Source organism: Cornus florida, unplaced genomic scaffold (assembly GCF_030987335.1).
Source record: "Cornus florida cultivar Cherokee Brave unplaced genomic scaffold, ASM3098733v1 CherokeeBrave_3.0.0_Hap2_Chr11, whole genome shotgun sequence".
Classification (NCBI taxonomy): Eukaryota; Viridiplantae; Streptophyta; class Magnoliopsida; order Cornales; family Cornaceae; genus Cornus; species Cornus florida.
In genome coordinates this window covers 130,095,430-130,122,911 of record NW_026775581.1, presented here as the reverse complement: position 1 = coordinate 130,122,911, position 27,482 = coordinate 130,095,430, and the positions used below count along the sequence as shown (strand labels likewise).

Below are 27,482 nucleotides of genomic sequence, written 5' to 3'. Positions count from 1 at the left end.
TCCATACGAAACTTAGGTGCCCAGACACAAAGGAATCAAAGATAACAAAGTTCAAAAAAGCAAATCATCATTTCACGACTTTAATCAAATGAAAATCATCCAACAGAAATCAACCGCTTGTCATCTCTTTATGCCTTTTCCAGTGGCACCTACTCGACCGTGTGTACAATTTATAATGACACTAGACAACAAAGTAAAAGAAATTCGACCAAGAATAATAACACATTACAAGCTATAATCGACATATGACCATGCTCTTTATACTGCAACATAAAGCAATGAACAAAAACAGTTTTTTCACAACAACAAATTATGGAGTTTAAGAAAAAAGAGAGTTCCACCAGTTTTACATTACTGACATCCATAGTTGTCTATGCAAAATACATATTTTCTTAGACTTCCTAAGGTCAATAACTTGTGACAACAATCCAAACGCAAATTGGTGACCCAAAAGTTGAAAGAGAGAGACTCTGCTCATCGCTCAGCAAACTAGAGCTGAAACTAACACTAGTTAATAGCCCGGTCCCTTCCAATTTGATGAACAAGGCATCGGAAATGTCATTGAAGCCTTGTTTGTTGGGGCAGAAGGAATGTGTGATCCAGGAATTGGCGCAGTGACACCACAAACCATCTGTCCTGGGTAAGGGGGATTCACTTGAGTGCCAACTGCTGGAATAAGAGGTCCGTGAAGTGGTTGGCCAATAGTAGGATGAACAAACAGGCCAGCATTGGGTGCATCAGGTTGTGGTGGCTTCCCATATCCACTGGAGGACCCCCCTGCAGGAAGTCCATCTTTTTGCCCTCTGATTAGCCCTAGCAGAGCTGCTGCATCTCTATTCTCCACGCTAGTTATGTCATGGATGCTTGATCGTCGCCTTTCTTTGTTTTCTGAATTTAAGCGAATGAAATATTTCTGTGCATGACTGGCCACCTGCGTAGGTGTTCTAGATAACACGAAGTGCCGAGATATGCCCCTCCAGTCACCTTTTCCATGCTTTTCCAAGCCCAGGAGGAATAACCTGTTGGAAGCGCACACACAGAGAGAGACAGAGAGATCAAACTAATGTTGCCAACCTTCTACTTTCAAGTCAATATTTATTTTGCCCTGTTCCTGAAATATTGTGCAGTCAATTGTTAATTTACAAAAAGATCAATAAATGTAGTTTAGTTTCTCAAATATTAAGCATTATAAGGATCCACATTCATGATAAGCATCATGTGCCAGATACAAATGATTTCCATGGTTTAGTCCATGATAAATCTGCCTAGATCAGAAATGAAAGCATAATACTTGAGAACAGCAAAAATCACAAAATATAGATGATCAATGTGAAAATAAAATCTAAAATAAATGGACATGTTGGACAATGTCATATATTGAGTGTTACATCAATCTATACATTTCATTCTTTTTTTCTATAGACAATAAGATTATACCTGATTATCTATAGGACAATAACACAGCCTTGCTCAATTATAACAGAACACTGACAAAAGGTTATCTAGTAAAATCATATTGCATCCACAACCTAAGTGCAGCATGTGTGATGGTTGATTTCTTATCTTTACCTCCTTAAAGAGCAAGTTCCAAACCCCAGAAAAGAGGATGGTTTACTCAGCGACAATCATATGAACATGAACGATATTCAAATAAATATTAGGGTATTTTCCTCAAATGACGCACTCTATCAACTACTTAATACTTCGAAAGGAAGGCAAGGAGAAACAAATCAGCAGCTGGATATGGTGGGAACGAGGCAAAGTTCCTGCACTAATCTAGACCATCACAGTTGAAGATCCTATTATAAGACAATGAAACATAAGAACAATAACAAATAAAGAAATATAACTACTAGACAGTATGATTAAAACAAAAATATAATGTAATATGCTTACAAGAATCTAAGTTCATAGCAAAATTTTAGACAGGATATAAACTCTCTTATAATGAAAAAGATAATAAAACAATGGAGTAAAGGATAATAGTAGATACAGATTTAAAGAAGATTTTGTAATTATATCGCAAGAATATATAATTACTAGAACTAGTGGTACTGCACCCCAACTACGATGCATGTTAAAGCATAACTTTGTGACCATATGGATGAATTAACTTAGCATATTGTATAATTATATTTTAATGGTCATAGAAGAAGAACATGATAGTATGAGAGTGTGCATGGTGGACATAGATGTGGGGATAAGAATGATCTTAAGGGGAGGTTACCCCATACTTTGTGGTAACATATGATCTTCTGTTAGTCAAATACCTATGTATGGAGAGAGAGAGATGGACATTTAATAATGTCATGGGATGTGATCATTGTGGACAAGGAATTGGAGATAAGGATGATTCCTGAATTGCAGTAACATATGATCCTATGATAACCAAAACCTAATTGTTTTATAAAATAAAAATAATAATAAAAAGAAGAAGAAGATTCAAAAACCTTTCAAAGTGGATGAGTTCAATGGATATTTTCCTACTTGGAATAAATCAACTAATAGTGAAAAAAAACTTTAAGATTTTCCCAGGAAATAGCTTGTCCTTTCAGCTTATGTTGACAGTTTTAGCTATATATATTAAAGGATAATTAAAATTGCAAAAAGTTAGAAATCTAAAAACCAAGTAGTGGAATTTAGGAGGGATAGTAGAACCATTTAAGATTAAAGAGTAAGATGCTAAAATAAGCAACAGAAAATTTAAATGGATGAAATCAATTTAATGTGGAATAGGTGGCCGATATATTGAAAAAAAGGTTCTGGAATAATCAAAATTAAGAAATGTGATTATCTAAGTAAACTTAATGGTAGAATGAGGGAGTTGAAACTGTTGTGAAAAAGAAATTCAAGCGTATTAAATTTGACCCAAAAGAAAAATAGAAAAAAAAATTCTCAGGTTTAAAGGAATATTGTAACCTTTAAAAAAAAAAAATTCTCATGAAATCAAAGTGTCAGATAGAATATGCATTGAGAAAGATGAAAACAATGAAATTAACAAAATACTTAATAATATCATAATAACTAAGAAAGTGTCTGACGAGAGACCAAAAAGTATTCTATACCTACATAAAAATAAAGGATATAAAAAAAATTGCATAAATTATCATTGCATAAATTAATGAGTAATGCTATAAATCTTAAGAAAGCTAATTAAGCAATAAACAAGACCTGAAAGTTGAAACAACTGTGTACGAAAATCAATTTGGCTTATTTCAGGTAAGTTAACAATGTACGAAATCTTCTTATGAAAGAGACTGAGAGAAAGGTGTAGAGTGAAGAATAAGAATATTCATATACTTCTTAAAGAACTGGAGAAAACTCATGATAAGGTCCTTGCATATATTATTCGTGTTAGAAAAGAAATAAATCATATACAAAATATATGTATAATTGAAGTTTTGACTATAAAAATAAAAAATGCAAAAGTGGATATCTGACTACGCTTGCATCAAGAATCAGTATTAAGCCTCTTTCTTTTTCTTAGTAATTAATGCAATAAATAAGTTGCGGTTCCATGGTGAATGCTACATTTTAATAATATTGTTTCAATTGATGAAACTGAAGTAAGGATAAATGATAAATTAGAGGTTTGAAAATAAGTAATTAAGTCATGAAGGTTTAAGATAAAAAGGAACAAAATTGAATACATTAAATTTATAACTTTAGCAGAACATGAATAGAATTGTAATGTAGTGAAAGTAGAGATCAAGATATAGTGAAAAGTGAATAGATTCTTCATGAACTCGATCATTCACAAGGAGAGAAGATCAGAGGTGCTGTTACTCGTATAATTAGTGAAGAATGTAAAGCTAATGACATATCCTTGGATCAATGGATAACTCTAAACTAAAAAGCATAGTCTATTAGACCAGTTGTTCCTATGGAACAAAAATGTTAATTGGTTAAGAATCAAAATATTCATAAAATGAATCTGACCAAAATAAGGATGTTTAGACAGATTTGCAATGAGACAAGAAAGGATAGAACTATGTAAGTGACTCCCATTCAATAAAATGAGTCATGATTATTTGAGATCATTCATTACAACAGTGATGAACAGAGACATTATCCACATTAAGATAGTGTTATAGAAAGGGGAAGTCCAAATTAGCTTGAGATTGTAAAAGAACATATAATAATATGTGGTCTAACTGAATTTATTGTGGTCCAACTGAAGTTATTGCCATTAATAAATTAGAATGGGAAACAAAAATCCATGTAGTCACCCCAACTAGATGGGATAATGATTTGTTGAATTGAACTGAGTTGAGTTACATCTACAAACTACTGGAGATGAAAGAATAACTTGCAATGATCATGAAATGACTAAATCAAGCCCTCTACAACAGGGGCATATGTGATGACAAATGCTCTGGTAAAATCAAAGAGTGGATCTTAACTACTATAATATGAAGGCACAGTCTCACAAAGCATGAACAAGGGAGTGAGCATAAAAGAAAGACACTCCCCCACAAAACATGCAAATATAGCTACATCTACTACTGAGCCAAGGATATGTTGGGTTTGTGTATGCAACAAGAAGAGACATGTAGAGCAAATAACAAAGTAAATTTCAGACACTAGGTTCTGTAAAGAAATAACAACAGTCTCATTCTTCTGCTTTCTTTTTTTCCAGTTTTAAGCAAGTCTTTATTACAAAATACCAAAGCTTCTATTGGCATTTGGCATGTATGTCATGCTAGAGAAATTAATTCAGCCAACCAAGAATCCCAGCAGAATGCTCAAATAAGAAAGCGTTGATTTTATTCAATGGAAAGGTAACTTAAGTGCTGATGTCAAGTGCGGGTGTCTGTCATGGTGCTGGATTCATCTACTTTCCAAAGATTTTCAATCACTTTGAAGTGTTGGGCACGTGCATCCCTATCCAAGTCATGTTAGGTCAACAAAGATATCCTCAGGTGAAATGTGAAACAAAACAGTAGGCAACAGAGATTAAGACTACAAATTTTTTTTTTGGGTAACTAAACTTCTAGGTTGATTAAGACTACAAATTCCCCTTGAAATAAATATTTAATGGGGAATGGAAGAAATTGTGAATTGATCATCAAGAATCAGGCCAAAGTTTATGTGGCCAGTGCATTATTAAAGGCAGGTTGAGGGAAGGTTGTCTAAGATAATTTGGCCAGATGCACCAGAGGTTGTTAAGGATTTTATGACATGAATCCAAATGGAGATAACTGGAGAACAAAAAAACTTTTTGAGATATCCTGTTGCAAAACTTCAAATAAAATAATAAAAATGTACCCACTATTTTAGTTCCAACTTCCATCAGCCTTGATCCTTGGGACAACTCTTGTAGTAGCTCCAACAGTACCCTTACAAAAATTAGCAGGGCCATAGATGCTTTCAGCTAAAATCACTCTCAATTGACTAAGCCCAAGTCTTCGTCTTCTGGGTGATCACATTACCTTGCAAAATGCTTCAAACTTAAAATTCAACTCAGTGTTTGACCATTATAATAAAAGGGAACGATGATTTTATTAAACAGCTTCCAGGGATGACCGAAGAAGGTGGAAAAAGGTAGAAGATGCTTTTTAAAGAATTTTAAGGATTTAAATGGTTTAAAGCATGTTTTAATTATGAAAAAAACGTAAAAGTAATGATTACAGATAGATGAAGAGAAAAAAGAAGATTGAGAGGAGGAACAAGAAGTAAAGAGAGAGCAGGAACAAAGAATGCAGGCACAATCAGGCAAAGTTATAGCTGCAAGCTCCTTTCTAAAAATTCACCAGATAATAACATTTAATTTAATTGTTCTTTAATGAGACAGTGGCGACACAAGAACACCAACTTGTGAACAGGTTAAAAAAATAATAATAAAGCCCTTTGTTTTCTTTACTTCTTAAGGAGTGGCTTAGACGCTATGAACGCCCTTATTTTTCATTTCTACCTAACAATCTACTAAGAAAACAAGCCCTTCAAAAATCTCAAAAAGAAACAAAATTAAACCATTGTACAACCAGCATTTCAATTGATTCTATCACACTGAAGCCTAAAGCATCAGCTTTTTAATTGATTCTCAAATTAAGTAACCTTGTTCATCAATGTATCAATCGGTTAAATTTTGAAATAGCAATTCCATTGTATCTTACCCATACCAATTTAAATGATGATTTAGTTATGGGTTTAGTACCAATATGCTGATTTGAAATTTTTCAAGCCACTAATGTGTTAAAGTCAATAAGGGAATGTCGACCACCATTTGACTGTTAGATCACTGTCCAACTGAAGAAATTAGCAATCAACAAACAACGTGTTTATATATCAAAGAACTCCTTAAAAATGTTAACTTCCAGCACAATAATTTAAAGGGGTGCACACGGTTCAGATTGGACTGGTTTAATAATATTTTGGAACCAATCCAATCTCAACAGTTTTAATATATATATACTGATCCGATCTGATCACACTGTCTAAACCAAACCATAGCACTAGGGTTCGAATTGGTTCGTTTAGCAATTTAACCTTTATTGAAACAAAGCCCCAAGCAATCCAACCATAGGGTGCTATCCTATCACCTTAGGGTTGGGTTATGGGATTTTTATATAAGGTGTGGTGAGGTCTATGGGAAACTTACATAGATAACAAATAGTATGAGAGCTATTATATTATATTACATAGATAACCAATAGTATGAGAACTATTATATTATACAGTATATAATGATAGCGGACCCAATCAGTTTGGATTTTTTTTATATTATTTACTTGATTTATTTTTGGACTATAATCCATGAACTGAACCAATCACCACGATTCTCTTAACTATGAAACCCAAACCGTAACCATACCAATTGCTTGTGAAACTGAACCGATCCACACTGAACATAATGGATCGGATCAGATCGGATGGTCTGGCCACTTATATGTGCACCCCTAATAATTTTCTTAGGAAGAAGAAAGAAATTATTTTTATCCAAGAAAAGTACTAAAATGAAATTTTGGCACCAAATAATCAGTGTAAATGAAAACAGAATTTACCCAAAAGCATATAAATTAATGAATAGCTGCAAATGAGTATATATTCCAGAAAATCTGCACATTCCAAATGTATTTTACCTATGTTCCTCTTCTGTCCAAGCTATCCCCCTCCGCCGTTCTTGATATGATGTTGATGACTTCCTTCCATGGCTGGAATCACTTTGCATTTGCCGAGACTGGCTTCTCTTCTTACCAACACCGACATCTCCTGCATGATTTGCAGAATCGTCAAAAGAAGAAACATAGGAAGGCAAAGGCACTAAGCCAGACTCAATTGCATTGACGTCTTCAACTAAGATATTGTAGTGATGTTTGATCTCCTCAAGCGTTTTCCCAGGAACTGCTGCCGCAATCTTCTCCCATCGATCACTCAAATCCTCAGAATAGATTGCCAAAGCATTCTCAAATGCTTTATCCTGCTCCCTAGTCCACACAGAGCTACTGCATGCTCCATTCATGCTCATCCTCTTGCTTAAGCCTGCTTGAGGAGTTTAGTCCACAGGGAAGAGATTGGGAGAGCACTCAGAAAAGAAAACAATGAATCTCACAAACAATTTTCAGTTCCAACCCAAAACTAGAAATAGTCTTACGACCGACAATTGCATTACTTTCGAAAACTTTCCCTTTGATAGGTTGGACACGTGAAGAAACGCCAAAACAATTTTCTATACTGACTCCTAGGCTTGGATTTTCAAAGTTTCAATAACTGATAGCTGACCCATAGGTAGAGCAGGACAAAAAAAAATAACATATGTGATATGGCCAAAGAGGTAAAAGTGAGAAGCAGCTGTAACAGCAATATGTGTACACCAATAAGATCCACAAAAAGCGAAGGAACATGCACAAATAACCAGCATCATGACAACCAACTATAGTTCAAAAACATATAAAGAAACTATACTGTAATGAACAAACAAATTATAGATGAAAAAGGTAATGAAATATCTTTAATAACAAGAGATATCTGATTACCAATAATGGAGTAACTGGTGAAATATGACCGAATATATAGATAATTAATGATGAACTAAATACTAACATGATGATGGTTATGGACAGTATAATTTGGAAGAGTAATGAATGGTTAAGTTATTATTCAAAACCAAGCTTACAAGTTGCAGAGAAACAAGGTTAGCAAAATTTTGAAATGAATGAAATTAAAAAGCTGGATAAAACAATGTGATAGTGCAAACTTGCAAGGCATAAATGTAAGATTCAGGCTCTTATAAAGACACGCTTGTTGTAATTCTCAAATTGGGGTCCATTTGCCAAAAACGCATAAAACAAGATAATAAAGGCTGGCAAATCCCAAAGAAGATTATAAAGTAATACACGGTCATTATTCATTGCCCCTTTTCTTATGAACTCTGGCGAAGATTTTTTTTTTTTTTTTTTTTTTTCCTTCTTCTTTCTTTTTTCTTGAGTAGGGTTAACTTAGGGAAATCCTCAAGAAGTTGGTTCCTTAAATGGCATTGATCTTGGTGCCTTTGGTTTTAGTAATAAATGTAAAGTTCTGAGAATGGGTCATGCGATGCTTTAATTCAGATGGTTAGGACTGAAACAAATGCAATAATTTCTGTGCACAACCCAAATGGGGAAGAGCTATGGTATAAAGTGCACCACTTAACCTCTTTTGGGCTTCTGTGACTATAAATTTAAATAGAGCACCATTAAGTTTAATTTTGAAAATGGTCAGAAACCTGTTTGATGCTATCGTGTGCATCAATTTTCCCCTTCCGTAAATGGAAAACACCCCTCACGAGCATTGTTGATTTACTGAAATGCACTTGGGACTCCTGGTCTTTGTCAATGGTAGATAATACAGGAACGTCTTGGTAGAGTTGTTCTTTATATCCCTAGGTTGGTGCGAAATGGTTTTCCTCTCCCGGCAAAGTTATTGCACTTTTGGAAGGTCTTCAAGAACTTCCCCATTGGGTAGTCATATTGTTGCATTATAAAAGATTCTGTGATTATGGTGTGTTTAATGAAATTGTGATCTTGTGGTTCATGCTACTGTGGTTACTCAATGTTAGAAATCTTGGATTTGTGTTGCTCTCCAAAAACAAAGAATTTCCCGATAGAGATTCACAGGTCACTTCCACGCTCCTTGAGGTTTTTGTGGGACTAGGTTTCCATGGATTATGGGCAAGATTTTAATTTTTATTTATATTTCTCTTTTTTTCTCTTCACTTTTGTGCCCTAAAAGAATCTCTCCTTCTTCCAGGTCACTTCCACCCTCCTAGAGGTTTTTGTGGGACTAGGTTTCCATGGATTATGGGCAAGATTTTAATTTTTATTTATATTTCTCTTTTTTTCTCTTCACTTTTGTGCCCTAAAAGAATCTATCCTTCTTCCACTTTGTGCAGATCCTGGCCTCGACTTTAATATATCTGTGTTCTTTTTAACAAAATAAAAAGAAAAAACAGATTATACTTTTAGTAAAAGCCTGACCAATTCAACCCCCTCTCTTTGATCATTGACTTCTTTACAATAATCACTTGGCATGAGTATTAAGTTGTTAGATACAATCAATTCCAAAAAAATTGGATATGAGCTGCATGGATGAAAAATAAGAGTTTCTTTTTCTTTTCTTCTTTACCTTAGAACAAGAATAGTGTATCTGTAGAATGTATGACATGGGCACTAATAATATGTTCATGCAGTAGAGAAGATAATTAAGAAAGCATTCCAATGGAACTTACAATGAGTAAGGAATATGTTCCTTTTATCCTTTGTAGAGATTGCTTGTTGCATGAGCATCCAAAGGAAGGCATGAAGAATTCATATTTCATGCCCACACCAGTGTCATCTTTAAGTAGACATGGGTTGTTCACACAATTGAGATGTCCATGTGACATTGCACTCCTTATATACATATCTCTAGCGTCTGTGGAGCTTGTGTTCTTCAACCTTTACACCAGACATAAGATCTCAGTTTTTACAGAGAGCCATTCAATAGCCAATTCAAAAGATATAACAGGTATGCTTCTTTTCAACAGCAATACCACTGAAACAAATAGTGTGGAGAACCACGTTCAAGACAAAAAAAACCGTGAACTTAACCTCGACCTTCTAAAATCGGTAGTGCAATAATGTTTGCATGAAATATTTTGGCAAATAAATAAGCATATTCACTAAATGCCTTTCAAATCCACATCTTTTGGGTTTCAAAATTCCTTTAACTTAAAATCGACTTTATGAAATCAACAACAATTTTGGAAACTACATCACTAGATGCAGAATCCATTTGACAGTCACACCATACACATCCACTATCGCCATTGTAGAAAAACTGACAAATTAACAGACAAAAACCAGGAGGAAGAAAACTTCTTTAAAGGCAGAGCTACGCAATTTATGAAATAATCGAGTTCAAAAATCTGTAAATACATGTATGCACATATATGTACATATATACAAGTCAGTAGATTGTTAAGTAAACAAACTAAGAATTTACCATGGACAAACCTCAAATGTAAAAGGCTAACCTTTTTTAAGGTAAGAAAATCCTCCTCGTCCGCTTCTTCCGACAGCATTTCTGGAATCTTAAAAAGATAATACTAATTCAATCAGTCAGTTGGTCATTGAATTCAATTTGCATACCACGATTTTCAAGAACATTGATAAAACTAATGCATTTTGTGCAAAAAAATATACGGTATGTTTCAATTGTGTAAAAATAACTAATTGAAACAGATATATCCATTTTGTATTATGCCAAATTGATTAAACCCTGAACTATCAACTTAATTACTACCAAGACCTAGCCGTTAATATTTCACTTTGTTATATGCCTGTTGAATATATCATCTTCCCATACTAGTCGTGTTCTTCAGTAACCCAAATCGAAATTCCCAGATCGATTTGAGTTACCGAAGAACCAAATCCAAGTCAATAAATTTGATGAACGGATGGCAGTAGATGCCACTCCATTCTACTGCTTCTATATATACAAAAGCCCCCCAAATGCATTTCCACATACCCTTCACCAAAATAATATATGTAAGTATGTGCGCGCATATATATAGACAGAGAGAGACTTGCATGTTGTAGCGGGCGTACTGTGAGATCTGTCCAGCGCTTGAGAAATTTTGTGAAGTTCTGAATATTCCAATATAAACCCTAAACGGTGACGACGACGGTACCGTAATCAGCTTAGATATTCTCGGGCAAGCAAAAACGATGCCGTGTTTGCGCGGTGTAGTTTTGGTATTAATATTTGGGTAATTTACACAAACCACCCCTATGGTTTGCCCTAATTACAGGGACCACCCCTAGTGTTTCGGAAATTTCGCGGACCTCCCCTAAGAATGAAAACAATCTACACGGACCTCCCTTATGTGTGACGAACGGTTAAATACACCGACGGACCTGCCAAAATTACTGAAATACCCTTTCCTTAGCATCTGAAATTACTAAAGTACCCATAAATTATTAAATAAGCATGACATCACAACTGCACTCTTAAGTACCGGAAGCTAGCAGACGCGAAGGAATCCACGTGCTTATATTACCCGCATATATCTCCTGTGATACCCCCCCCGGATTTTCGAATGCGGGTTGGCCAGGCCCACGCCCGAATACCCGAGGATATCAAAACAAATTGATAATAAACGAACACAGAGTACAAAAGAATAAAGAAGAATAAATAAAATGTTGACAAGAAACTAAAACGATAATCTAATAATAAACTTCAGAATATATTTCCATTAATTAATAAACTCTTCTGATACAACTGATCCTCCAAAATACAACTCGGGAATCCATACTGTGTGGACCCCTAGAAAATCCAAACTAAACAAATGACAGCAATAACTGTCTAAATCAGGAAACTGAATCGTAAAGGAACTCCTATGTAGCATCGGAAGAATGAAGTAGACTGATCCCTGCTCAGCATGAACAACCTCTATTTCTGACGAACACCTGAAAAATAATGGTGGGTCAGGCCCACAAACAAGTTCTACTCTACTACAGTCCAAGCAGAGATCCGATACACGTATACATCCTAGTCAATCTAACAGTAACTAATAGTCCGTATATATATATATACACACACTAAAGGAACCTCACTAGACTATAGGGTTGTCTCAACCTGAATAGTAGGTAACATGCAAAACGCACATATAGTGGGCATGAATACCTAAATTAGGGTACACAACTACACTATATCTAGCTACACATCCCTGGCGATATACGCACCCTAACCATTGATCCTGAGACTCAAGCTCATATCATGGCACCATACTTATATATATAAAATCTAGTAACCATCCTATCCGGTATAAATTAATCATCCACAAGTCATTCAACTTGTTCAGTTGACCTGACTTGAATATAAGTATGACTTAAAATTTTAGTTAATCAATTCCCTTATATAATAGATTAATCATCCATAAGTCATTCAACTTGTTCAGCTGACTTGACTTGAATATAAGTAGGACTTAATATTTTAGTTAATCCATTCCCTTATATAAAATAGGTAGGACTTAACTGATAAGTTAATCCGTCCCTAGAATGCCACCGTCTCATACCGGTGCATTAAATCACACAATTCAACAATTGATGTAACGATTAAAAAAATACATCAAACAATCCAGAAATAACTATGATAATATGACTTCAAGTTATCACAAAATAGGAATGACTTATTATTTATTTAAGTTTCCTATATCATATGTCATACATAAACTGAATCTTATACATATGATGATATTTTATTATACCGTCAAATAAGTATTCTCCATATCCAATTCATCATACACATTTAATCTCAATTATTAGAACATATTAAAATATTAAATTCATTCGTTTGTTTAAAACATTCAAATAGCAAGCATCATTATGATTGAGTTTATTTAAATTTATTTAAACCCAAACCTAGTTCCTATTTAATGTTCAGGAATCCTAGGCATGTTTCTACGTTCCATCATTCCACCGATATGAAATATACATAATTTAAACATGTAAAAATTCACACCGGAAATCAAATCAAAATCATGCATTTATTAATTTCAAAACACAAGAACAGATATGAATCAAATTCATAAAACATATGTTCTAATCCAATTAAACATGCATAATTATTTAATTTTATGTGTTCAATAAATCCTGAAATTTCCTAGGCATGTATAGAAACACGAATCAAAGGGAAAGAGATAGAAGAAGAACTTGCCTTAAACTTTCAGATTGAGAGTTAAACTTCTTCCTTCCTCGATCTTCTCTCTAAAGGGTTTTCTCATACTTCCTTCCTCTTTCTCCTTCTCTCCCTAACTCTCTCTCTCTAGAATATATTACGTGATATATTTTCACTCCTCTTTCAACCTATAGTTGTGTATTTATAGGCTAAATAATAACCCTATTCCTTTTCCCAATCCAAGTTAACTTAATAAAGAAAAATAAAAATGAAAATATTAAAAAGGTAACTTAAAATATGTTAAGTATATAATCTATGTATATCCTTATTAATTAAATAAAATATATACATTAGATTATTTATTAATACTAAAGTTACCATAATATTAAAAGGTAACTTAAAACATGTTACGTATATAATCTATCTATATCCTCATTAAATAAATAAAATATATACATCAGATTATTTATTTATACTAAAATTACCATAATATTAAAAAGGTAACTTAAAACATGTTACGTATCCTTATTATATAAATATATAAAATATATACATCTGATTATTTATTAATACTAAAGTTACTATAATATTAATAAATTATTTTTCTTTTTATTTATATGTATATACATATATATTTATATATATACATATAGAACTATCCTTGGGTAATAATCCATACCCATCCAACCTCCTATCCAAGTAGTCCATAGGACCCAATTAGTTAGCACATTACCACTAACCATAACCATAAAATAAAATAAAATAAAACAAAACATTTAATCATTTAATTTACAATTAATTACAATTAATCAAATACATCATTTAAGCACACAATCTAATTAAACAAATAATACAAATAACACCTAGACAAAATACAAATAACACATAAAGAAGTAGCCAATTAATCAAGTAACACTTAATTCAATTAAACACATAAACAATTAGTCAAATAATCAATTAAACAATTAAAAAAATACAATAAAAATAAATAAATAAATACCGAGACTATCCTTTTAAAATTAGGGGTATTACATCTCCCTCATCTTCTCACCACTGCCACAACCTTCTCTCACCGCCGGCAACTTCTTCCACTGCCATCTCCTCCCTCCGCCGGCGACTTCTTCCATCGCCGTCTCCTCCCACCACCAACGACTTTTTCTACCACCACTACCTCAATCCACACACCACCGCCACAACCCCTCTTTCTCTCTCAACGTACTCCCATCACCTCCCACTTCCGCCACTTCCTTCCACCGTCGTCGCAGTCACCACCAACACAGCAACCATCTCACTTTTTCCTTATCAAAAACATATATATAAGATATATTGATTGAAGTTTTTTTCTTTTCTTTTTTTATTTATTTATTTATTGGGTGTCGTCCATGAGAGATCCAATCTCTGGTACACAAAAATAAGATCTTTCATAGGATAGATTAAAGTTCTCATAATAATGGTGAGATTGTTAATTTACACTTGCAGCAACAATGGAGGAGCAATGAATATAGGCATAACCCAGATTGATTTTACGCCATTGATTTTGGTAGTTAATCTTTTTTTAATTTGGTAATTCATCTTTTTTTCTTCCAAAATTATAATTTTTTCACTCTAAACCAAATCTGAGAGTCAACCAATTGATTGCTGATATGATATACTAATAAAATTGTGATTCAGAATAACAGCGAAAAGAAGAATTCAAGCAGTGATCAAATGAATGTATTCTTATGATATATATATATATATATATATATATATATATATATATATATATATATCAATTGGATTATGTACAGGGAAATAAAATCTGCATAACAAGACTACCATGGATTCATAGAACTTGATCGGTTGAGATTCAACTCGAAAGATCTGCAATTACAATATATATACATAGTATTATGTATATGTAGAAAGGGAGAGAAAGAGAATAGGGCAAGAGCACAAATCTTTGTGTTGATATAAAGGGGCGTACAAATTCTTTATGGGTCAAACCCTATTTCAAGTTTTCTTCGTCATTGGAATCTGATCGCTGCCCTTCGTCGGAACTCATGGCTGAAAGCTTTCTCTCGCTGGTAAAATAATTTAGAGAGAGAAAGTGAGGAGAGATATATATTCTAGACTATATATATATATATACAGGAAGGCTCTCATGTGGTCCAAAAAACCGGATTTTTCAACGGACCAGTAGTCAAATAGTCAATTACACGTTATTACTTTATCAGACTTTAACCATAGTTAATATTTGTTACCTTAATAGTCAATGTACCATAGTTAGTCAATACTTTTATCAATCTCTCTCTTCCTTAAGCTCTTATATTTTCCTTGCAATCTCCAACAGTCAAATTGTTCATAAATTTGTAATTATTACTTATGAAAAAATCCCCCTAAATTGAAAAGAAAAAAAATTAACAGAGCAAAAAAATTTAAAAAGCTTATTCACGAACCCCAAAAATTTGGTATCCTTTGAACCCGTTAAAAAAGCTTATTCAGTAATTATTCCACACTTCGTTCTCAATTTGTTCTTTTAGCCCAGCAATGCGATCTTAGTAATTTTCAATTAGAAATTAAGCATCATTCGAAAACTAATTTAAGGATTGTCCCACATGTATCTAGAGTACAGGGAACCAATTGGCATATTGGAAGTAGGGGTGGCCACGGATCAAATAGGATTGGATTAGGCATCAATTCTAATCCGATCCGCTCGCAACGGATTGGGAGATTTTGAATCCGCCACAAATCCGTTAGTCCACGGATCGGATTGAATCGGATCCGTGAAATGACGGATTGGATCGGATCCAATCCGCAGACTGTATCTTCTGGACTTGTCATCTGCGAAGAAAAGGGAAAAAAAAAAATTTAAGGTCTGAAATTTTAAAAAATAGAGAAAAAACAAAATAGAAATTATGAATAGCTACATCTACTGTTTTAACTGACATATTACCATAACAATTATCTTTTGCATTACAAGAAATATGAACAATCAATCTTTTAATCCGGACAAACCAAGAGTTTTGAAATTCTAAATATTAGTTTATGAATTAATAATAGTAGCTTTGCAGTTTTTAAGATTATATTTTTAGAAAATTCAATAAAACATTTTTAATTTTTTCAGCAAATCTATAATATATACTGTACGCTGAAAAAAAATAAAAATAAAAACAAAACAAAACATATATGGGTTATTTATAGCAGCAAATCCAAGGACCAAGGGACTGTTAACACCAAAAAGAGAGTTGAAGCAAAAAAAAATTCACAAGAGGATAGAAAAAAGTCCAGCCATACAAAGGCTTTTTAACATTCAACAAATTTATCAATGTGACTGCAAACATTGAACCAAGAAACAATACATGAAAAGGCAATCAATTCAGAGATTGATAAGAAGATTTTTTTTCTAATCCAGATTCTAAATCATATCTAAAGAATAAAAGGAGTACCGTAAGGCGTAAGCGTTCTCTGAGAATCCAGATCAGCCAAGACTTGCTCTGATCTGATCTATCCTAGCCTGTTTTGATTCGGTGAAGGAGACGGCAGCAGAAGTGCAGAACTAAAAAGGAGCTCACTGAGGCGGCCGCTTTCTCTTCTTTAGCTAGGTTTAGGTTAATGTTTTATGAATGAGAAAGTCGGTGGTATCAATATGTAATATGTATAATACTTACCAAAAAAAAGAAAATAAAAAATGCAAGGTATCAGGTATGTGGCACACGGATTGCCACAGATTGAGTAGATTGCTATATATTAATATTATATATATTATATATATTAATATTATACTATATATATATATATATATATATATATATATATATATATATATTACGAATTACCCACGGATTGCCACGGATCGGATCAGATTTTTGACAGCTTAATCCGTGATTCGATTCGTAAACTACGAATTCAATTTTTTTGAATCCACCATCGATCCATGGATCTGGTAATCCGATCCGATCTATACGGATCGGATCGGGTTCGCGGATTGGCGGATTTTTTGCCTATCCCTAATTGGAAGCATATGATAGATTAATGGCATAAGAAGGAGTTTCCAATTTACATTGCAAATTAATAAATAAGGTTTAGTTTGATATACCTGTATAAGTAGTACCATGAATTGCTAGACATGTAGTATTAAAGTTCTTGTTAATGATAATCTAAATTGAAGAACTGTGAAGTGGTAAATAAGGGGTGCGTGTGTTATGTGCACTTGACATGACCTAGCTAAAATGTTTATGCATGATTATTTTCAACCACCAAAAAAAGTAAAAAAGAAGTTGAGTAATAAAAATAGTTTTTCGGATGGATATTTAATTGTATTTGTGCATAAAATTTGAAGGAAATTGTAATGCGTGAGAACGTAAATAGTAATGAAAGCGAGCAAATTGCCAGAATCAGAATTTGGAGATTTTTCTAATTTCTGTCTTAGAAAACTAAAATTTGAAGACCTTTTATTATTTCCATGCCAGGATTAAGTAATATATGCTTTCTCTTTGAGACTCCATTATTGAATAAAGATACTGGCTAACTATGGTAAATTAACTATTAAAGTAATAAATATTAACTATGATTATGTCTATAAAGTATTAACGTGTAATTGACTATTTGACTATTGATCTGCTGACAAATTCGTTCTTTTAGACCGCATTAGAGCCTTCATATATATATATATATATATATATATATATATCTTTTAAATAAATAATATGAAATTATATAAACAATGGTATTTTTAGGGATTTTAGTAAAAATAGTAGATGACGTTATCATTTTCCGTCGTTGACTGCCGTTGACTCTAAAAAAAAGAAAGGTCCGTGTAGATTATTTTTATTCTTAGGGGAGATCCGCGTAATTTTCAAAACAGTAAGGGTGGTTTCTATAATTAGGGCAAACCATAAGGGAGGTTTGTGTAAATTATCCTTAAGATTTTGTCTTTTTTAAAATTAAAATTAAAATAAATTAATTAAAAGTGAACCGCTTATTGACCTTATGTTAGGGCTACAATTTGTCACTTTTTAGTCAATTTTCATGAACAAAGATTATGGAATGTGATAGATATATGAAATATTTTAGAGTATTGGAGAGTATTAGGTTGTAAGATGAAAGGAAGAGTATGAATTATTATAGAGAGATGAAATATTTAAGGATATTGAATAATGGATAATGCTTAGCTACTCACTAGTGAATAGGGTGAAGTTACTTACCCCTATGTGGTCCAATAATAAAATAACACATCACATTTAATGATAAAATAATTCACACCTAAAAATACTATATACATTTACTCAATGATTGATCCGAGAAAGTAGAGAAAGGTGTGAATTATTTTATTATTAAAAGTGATGTGTTATTTTGTTATTGGACCACATAAGGGTGATTAGCTTCACCCTACTCACCGGTGAGTACCTAAGCATTATCTTGGAATAATTATTACAGTATATTGTAGGAAAAAAAATAATTATTATATTGTAAAATATTTTAAAATACTAGTCTAGAATATTTAAAATATGATGTTTAAAAATAGGTAAGAGAGAACTTTGACCTCTAAGAACGAGAAACTTAAGAGCGACGATGAGTTAAAGTAATTATGTCATACATAATATGGTGTTAATTAAGTTGATAGAAAAAATGTTGAAGTTTATAAAAGAAATGTTATTGGTTTATGATTTGATTTTTCACGGCATTTTATGCCCTCATTTATTATAATTTTGAAATGAAATAAAAATAATGTATTTTATTTTTTATTTATCAAACTATCTTTTATTTAATAAAACATACTTCAAAATTTTATATTAATATAAACTATGGAAAATTACATCAAACCCCTCTTTTCTTCCTATTTTTGGCAAAAAAAAAAAAAAATCCATTTTTTAATTTTATTTTACATAACCCTAATGACGAAAATGCCCCTATACAGAAAATGGTGCCCCTTAATCTAAGATTAAAATTAGTACAAATAACTCATTCAACATAGTATTATTTGAAAAAAAATATAATAATGGTGCATCTATAAAAAAATAAAATAAAAAATACCTTTTATTTTTAAAAATAAAAAGGAAAAGAAAACCTAAAACGAAAATTATTTTTGTGAAAACCTAAATTTTCTTAAATTATATATTAAAGGGAATTTTTGTCATTATTACATCATTATAATGGTGTGTAATTTTTAAAAATTTCTTAAAGTTCCATTTTTTTAAAAATTAAAAAGGAAAATAAAATCTAAAATGAAAATAATTTAAAAATAATAATTTAAGGGGCAATTTTGTCATTAGGGTGCAGTGTTGCAACAGTAAAAAATGTTAGGGGGTTTTATGTTAAAAATATTTTGGAGGGAGGTTTCATGCCAAAAATAGAAAGTATAGGGTCTTTATGCAATTTGCCCTATAAACTATTAAAAAAAAAAATACTATTATTTGATTCCCATTTACATTATCTTACCAACTTTCACTAAATCTCAAGAAAATTTTAGGTTGCATTTGATTTACTTCTCAAAAACTTATAAAATAAAATAAAAAAATTATTAAACTACTATCAAAGGCAACTACTAAAAACAATTTTTTCTTTGAAATTTTCATAAAATAATTTCCATTATTGGCAATCAAAAAAGTTTCTATACAAATTTCTAATTTTCAAAATTTTAAATTATTTTCTGAAAATTGAACAGAACAATCGTATACAGTTATACTTACCTAAAACTCAAAAACACACTATTTTTTCACTCATCTTTATCCTATATATATAACAATTGTTGCATTGCCTAACTGGTTGAGTTGGTTCTTATTTGTAGAGTTCAATGTTCCAACCTTGCACTCTCTCTCTCCTGTCTAACAACATTCTTGCCCTAAAAATAAATAAAATCTTATAGACATATATATATATATATATATATATATATATATATATATGATGGGTGGTGTGGAACCTGATTTTGGAGGGTATTTTGGTTATTTCCGCACTTGTTATGTTGCCCTAGTGCGAGGGTATTTATTCATTCTGAATCCCTGCAACCCTTGGACATAACCCTGAATTTTGGGTGAACCAAGTAAAATCTGTGTGTTCTTGTTATGCGTGTGTGTTTGATCTATTTTTGTGTTTTCTGTTTGATTTTTTCGCAACAACTGGTATTAGAGCCATTAGGTTCGAGTGGGAGCGATGGGTACAAAAGAAGGAAAGCTTAAGATCGACAAGTTCAATGGTGCAGATTTCGGGTTTTGGAAGATGCAGATTGAGGATTATTTGTATCAGAAGAAGTTGTATCAGCCTCTTTCCGGAGAGAAACCAGAAGAGTTGAATGATGATGATTGGGCTTTTCTTGATCGGCAGGCACTAGGGGTTATTCGATTGACACTATCGCGGTTGCCTTCAACATAGCAAAAGAGATGACAACAGCAGATTTGATGACTGCCCTTTCAAATATGTATGAGAAACCCACTGCGTCTAACAAGGTATATTTGATACGGCGATTATTTAACCTAAGAATGTCAGAAGACGCTTCAGTGACTGACCATCTGAACGAGTTTAACATTATTATGACTCAGTTAAGCTCTGTAAAGATCGAGTTTGATGATGAGATTAAGGCACTGCTTCTCTTATCCTCTTTACCAGAAAGCTGGAACAGTACTGTTACAGCAGTGAGTAGTTCTTTAGGAAAACGAAAATTGAAGTTTGATGATGTTCGAAACTTGATCCTCAGCGAAGATATTCACAGAAGGGAAACAGGGGAATCATCTGGATTTATTTTCTATACCGAGGGTAGAGGAAGAACTTCTGAAAGATCAGACTCGGATTGCAGTAAATCCAAATCCAAACACAGAATCAAGTTAAAAATTAGAACTTGATGGAACTGTAGAAAGAAGGGGCATTTGAGGTTTGAGTATCGAGCACCAAAGAAGAAGAGCGAAGGAAAACAGGAATCTGTAAACGCCGTCAGAGAAGAGATTGTTAATGCTCTAATTTTGAGTGTAGATAGTCCGGTTGAGTCTTGGGTTCTAGATTCAGGTATATCCTTTCACTCTCTCGTATCATGAAATCATGGAAAACTATATTAGTAGTGATTTCGGTAAGGTTTATCTGGCTGATGATGAGCCTTTGAATATTGTGGGTAAAGGTGATGTTCGGATCATGTAATCTAATGGGGCTATATGGAAGATTCAGAATGTGAGGTATGTTCCTGGTTTGAAGAGAAATTTGATTTCTGTGGGACAACTTGATAACGATGGGCACGCAGTTAATTTTGTAGGTGGCTTGTGGAAAATCACCAAGGAATCTTTGATCGTGGCTCATAGAAGCAAGATAGGTACTATATACATGACAACAAACACCAAGAACGCCATTGTTGTTACTGATGCTGGCATAGATTCAAACATGTGGCATTGTAGACTAGGTCATTTGAGTGAGAAGGGGATGAAGGTACTTCTGTCGAATGGAAAACTGCCGGGTATTAAATCAGTTGAAATTGGTTTGTGTGAGGACTGTATCTATGGGAAACAGAAGAGGGTCAGTTTTTTAAAGGTTAGCAGGACACCTTCGACAGAGAAATTAGAGTTGGTTAATACAGACGTGTGGGGGCCTTCTCCAGTTTTATCTCTTGGCGGCTCATTATACTATGTTACATTTATCGATGATTCTACAAGAAGGTATAGATTTATTTTTTGAAAAATAAATCTGAAGTATATGATACTTTCAAGAAGTGGAAGGCTATGGTGGAGAATGAGATAGGCTTGAAGGTAAAGTGTTTGAGGTCTAATAATGGTAGTGAGTATGAAGACAGAGGTTTCAAAGAGTTCTGTGCTATTAATGGGATTAGAATGGATAAGACTGTTCCTAAAACCCTGCAACAGAATGAGGCTGCAGAACCCATGAATAAAACCGTAAATGAGCATGCTCGGAGTATGAGGATACATGCTGGATTGCCTAAAATGTTTTGGGCTGATGCAGTTAACACTGTAGTATACTTAATCAATTGAGGCCTTCTGGTCCTTTGGATGGAGGCTTACCAGAGGAGGCTTGGAGCAAAAAAAAGGAAAATCTTTCACATCTGAAAGTGTTTGGTTGTGTTTCATATGTACATATAAGTTCTGATGCTAGAAACAAGCTTGATCCAAAGTTAAAAAAAAAAAAAAAAAAAAAAAAAAAAAAAATGTACTTTTATTGGGTATGGTAATGATGAGTTTGGTTATCAGTTTTGGGATAATCAAAACCGGAAGATAATTAGAAGCAGAGATGTCGTGTTCAATGAGAAAGTAATATATAAGGATAGGTTAGCATCAGATTCTACTAATGCAGATGCTCATGCTGAAAATAATGAGTTTGTTGAGTTGGAGGAAATCTCCGAGGAAGATATGCAAAGGAGAGTTTAGAACAATTCAGAAAATATAGTTCCATAGGTGGAACAAGGCACACCTATTACTACATTGAGACGGTCCTCCAAAGTCTCCAAACCTACTCAGTGTTTTTCGCATTCTTTACACTATTTGTTGTTGTCTGATGGTGGTGAACCAAAGAGTTATGATGAAGCAGTGCAGGTTGGTGATTCAACCAAGTGGGAGTTAGCTATGCAGGATAAGATAGACTCACTCATGTCAAATCAGACATGGGAGCTAACTGAACTACCAAAGGGCAAGAAGGTTTTACATAACAAGTGGGTTTATAGAATCAAGGAAAAACATGATGGCAACAAGCGTTACAAAGCTAGATTGGTTGTGAAGGGATTTCAGCAAAAGCATGGTGTTGACTTGTGATACCCCTCGATTCTAGAGCCACGGGTGATCAAGTCTGAGCACAGATCCGAGAGATATCAAACAATTAATATTTAAACAAGCATTTGAATACAAAAAGAATAATAAATAAATAAATAAATAATAAGCTGAAGAAAACTAAATAATAAATCCCTATTTTAAATATCCTCAAATAAATAATAATTAAAAATCCCATAATAGAATCCTTCAATCCTCTGATACCAATAGTTAATTAAACTACAACTCAGGAATCCATAATGTGGACCCCTAATAATATCCCAACTGACATGACTGAACTGAAAAAAAAACTAATAACTAAACCATGTAGAAGAGTCCTACGTAGAGTCGGAAGAGTGAATGACTGTCTCTGATCGGCACGAATAATCTCTAAGACTGGAACTGACGAACACCTGAAAAATAATGGTGGGTCAGATCCACATACAAGTTCTAATCTACTACATCCCAAACAGAGACCCGATACACAGACACATCCTAATTAATTCAACAATAACTAAATAGTCTATATATAGATATATACACACTAAAGGAACCTCACTAGATTATAGAGTTGTCTCAACCTGAATAGTAGGCAACATGCAAAAACGCATATATAGTGGGCATGAGTACCTAGACCTACCAGGGTACACAACTACACTATATCTAGCTACACATCCCTGGCAATATACGTATCCTAACCACTGATCCTGAGATTCAAGCTCATACCATAGCGCATAATTATATATGTAAAAATTCGTCCTAATCCAACTATCAAAAATAAACTATCCAATTATTATTTTAATAAAATGTCATCCAACTATTCCGTTGACTTGACACGAATAAGTAGGACTTAACACTGTGGTTAATCCGTTCTCTTATTAAAAATAGGTAGGACTTAACTTTTAAGTTAATCCGTCCCTAATATGCCCCCATCCCTTAATGGTGCATTAATCCATATCATAATCAAATAAAAGTTTCCAATCCAAGAATAATGTAAATAATATTTACATTTAATAATCCAAATAAACATGATATAAATCATAAACACATTCTTTGCATTTACTTGATTAAAAATATCAATTCTAAATAGTATACATTTAATTTACATCACAAGAAATTAACATGCATATCAACTAAATTGTACATCTCTATGTTTTGATTAAATTAATTTAAATTTAAATAATTGATTAAAAATAATTTAATCCAGCAATATTTAATTAATTTATCATTTTAAAAATTAATTAAATTCCATACTTATCATGCAAACTTAAATTATGCATTCCCATTTTTTTTAATGAAACTATTTCATTAAATAAATATTTAATACTCAACCCAAAAACCAAAATACTTGTTTAATATTCCAACAATTTAAAAAATTACTTAATCCCATTAAACAGTATTTGCTAATCAATTTAATCCCATTAAATTGATTGTTATTATTCCTTCCTCATTCGGCGTGCATTGAATAAAGTGAATTCTTATAAACTGATGGCCAATTCTTTCTAAACTAATGCTTACCTAGATAATTAATCTATTCCATTAACAAATTGATGCCTTTTCAAAGCCTTGTTCGGCGTGTGTGAAAAAAACACAAATTTGACTTCGTACATGTACACAACACAATCTAGTTCATGGTAACAGTAATTCTTTGATCGGCGTGCATGAACAAACATAAAATTTGATTTTATCTAACATGTATAAATTGTTCCATGGTAAAAGAAATCCCCTTGTTCGGCGCGCACACTATAAATCAAATTTAATTTCATCTAAAATATACAAACCTAAACACACAATGTATTACAACACATGATTAAAAGCCAGGGATGTGTAACTAGATATAGCGTAGTTGTGTACCCTGGTAGGTCTAGGTACTCATACTCACTATATGTGCGTTTTGCATGTTGCCTACTATTCAGGTTGAGACAACTCTATAGTCTAATAAGGTTCCTTTAGTGTGTGTGTATATCTATATATGGACTATTTAGTTATTGTTGAATTAATTAGGATGTGTATGTGTACCGGGTCTCTGTTTGGGATGTAGTAGGTTAGAACTTGTATGTGGGCCTGACCCATCATTATTTTTCAGGTGTTCGTCAGTTCCAGTCTTAGAGATTATTCGTGCCGAGCAGAGACAGTCATTCACTCTTCCGACTCTACGTAGGACTCTTCTATATGGTTTAATTATTAGTTTTTATTTCAGTTCAGTTATGTCAGTTAGGATATTATTAGGGGTCCACATTATGGATTCCCGAGTTATAGTTTAATTAACTATTGGTATCAGAGGATTGAAGGATTCTATTATGGGATTTTTAATTATTATTTATTTGAGAATTTTTAAAATAGGGATTTATTATTTAGTTTCCTTCAGCTTATTATTTATTTATTTCTTTATTATTCTTTTTGTATTCAAGCTTATTTAAATATTAATTGTTTAATATCCCTTGTATTCTGTGCTCGGACTTGATCACCCGTGACTCTAGAATCGAGGGGTATCAAATGACTATACTGAGATTTTCTCCCCGGTTGTGAAGTTGACTACAATCAGATTGGTGCTTGGAATTGTGGCTGCAGAAAATTTGCATTTAAAGCAGTTAGATGTGAAGACTTCCTTTCTACGTGGTGATTTAGAGGAAGATATCTATATGAGATAGCCATAGGGATTCACAGTGCCAGAAAAGTAGGTTTGGTATGCAAGCTGAAAAAGAGCTTGTATGGTTTGAAGTAGGCCCCCAGACAGTGGTATAAGAAGTTTGATGGATTCATGTACAGTAATGGTTTCACGAGATGTTATGCAGATCATTGTTGTTATGTTAAGAGGTTTGACAATAGCTACATTATCTTACTATTGTATGTTAATGATATGTTGGTTGTTGGGTCGAGTCTCGAGAAGATTAAAAATCTGAAGAAACAATTTTCTGTGCATTTTGCGATGAAAGATTTGGGTGAAGCAAAATAGATTCTTGGTATAAGGATTTGCAGAGACAGAGTGGGTGGTACTCTGAAGCTGTCACAAATAGAGTATGTTAAAAAGGTTCTCAGCAGGTTCAACATGCAAGATGCAAAATCGGTGACCACCCCATTAGCTAGTCATTTCAGACTAACTAAGGAACAGTCACCCATGACAGAGGAAGAACGAGCATACATGGAAGGAGTTCCATATGCCTCAGCTATTGGTAGCATAATGTATGTCATGGTTTGTACCAGACCGAACATAGCACATGCAGTGGGAGTTGTGAGCAGGTACATGAGTAATCCAGGCAAACATCATTGGGAGGCGGTAAAATGGATCCTTAGATACTTGAAGAGTACTACAAAAACATCATTATGTTTTACTGGGAAAGGGGTTGCATTGCATGGTTATGTTGATTCAGACTTGGCTGGTGATATGGATAATAGGAAGAATACTAAGGGGTATGTGTATACTTTGGGTGGTATAACAGTGAGTTGGGTCTCTCAGTTGCAGAAGATTGTGGCTCTATCGATTACATAAGCTGAATATGTTGCAATTACAGAAGCTAGCAAGGAGATGATTTGGTTGCAGGGTTTTTTTGGAGGAATTGGGTAAAGAGCAAGATAATATTATTTTGTACAGTGATAATCAGAGTGCTATTCATCTTACTAAGAATTCAGCGTTCCATTCCAGAACAAAGCATATACATTTGAGGTACCATTTCATACGCTTACATTTAGAGGATAAAGTTTTATCACTTGAAAAGATCCATGGGAGTAAAAATCCAGCAGATATGTTAACCAAAGCAATGACAATTGAGAAACTGACGCTTTGTTTAGCTTTAGTTGGTGTTCAAGCTTGAGAACAAAGGAATGAGTTGCTGTGATGTTTTGCTATGTATGAAGGTATATGGGAGTTGACAGTTTGATATTTATCAGTCTCCAAGTGGGAGATTGATGGGTAGTGTGGAGCCTGATTTTAGAGGGTATTTTGGTTATTTCTGCATTTGCTATGTTGCCCTAGTGCGAGGGTATTTATTCATTCTGAACTCTCTGTATTTGTAGCCGTTTTTTTATCATTATAGTGAAATCCTTGCAACCCTTGGACTTAACGCTTGAACTAAGTAAAATCTGTGTGTTCTTGTCGTGTGTGTGTGTTTGATCTATTTTTTGTGTTTTCTGTTTGATTTTTTCGCAACATATATATATTCTTTTTTTTCTCTTCTCGGCCAAAAATTGGTCACACCCCACCATCAGCTCTTTGGTCACTCTCAAAAAAGAATTGCACGAAAAAACCAAAAAAAAAAAAAAAACTAGTGGTGAAAATAATAAAATGTTTCTAACTTGTTTTAAAAATAAGAGAAGAAGAAAAGGCAAATAAAGAGAAGAAAATAAACCAGTGAATCTATTATGTTTCAAAAATAAAAACATAAAGGATCCTATTATGTTTTTGAATTTTCAAGAGATAGGTTGGTATTCATTTTCCATCTTTATTTTGCTATGATTAGAGAAACAATATAATTGATTAACAAACTACAAATTTACATAATTTTTCAAAAATAAAATAAATTTTTGTTATGAAAAATTAATTTCTCACAAAAATGTTATTTTTTATACCGTATAAACTCTTCAATATTTTATTAAAAAAAACAATTTTCACCTAAAGAAACCATTTTCTTA

At 33.1% G+C, this 27,482-nt stretch overlaps 1 protein-coding gene across 2 annotated transcripts; it reads right to left on the bottom strand.

Annotated features, from left to right (window-relative positions):
* Positions 1-230: 230 nt before the first annotated feature.
* LOC132282063 (transcription factor SRM1-like) lies at positions 231-11,166 on the bottom strand. Of its 2 annotated transcripts, XM_059783693.1 has the most exons (5): positions 10,987-11,166; positions 10,493-10,549; positions 9,707-9,914; positions 7,083-7,485; positions 231-1,019 (listed from the first exon to the last, which is right to left on the bottom strand). In XM_059783693.1, exons 3-5 carry the CDS (start codon positions 9,762-9,764, stop codon positions 512-514), a joined length of 969 nt encoding a protein of 322 aa, XP_059639676.1. In that variant the 5' UTR covers positions 9,765-9,914; positions 10,493-10,549; positions 10,987-11,166; the 3' UTR covers positions 231-511. The 2 variants fall into 2 exon arrangements, with proteins under 2 accessions (XP_059639676.1, XP_059639677.1); XM_059783694.1 differs by having other exon boundaries at positions 7,083-7,482; positions 10,493-11,166.
* Positions 11,167-27,482: the final 16,316 nt, after the last annotated feature.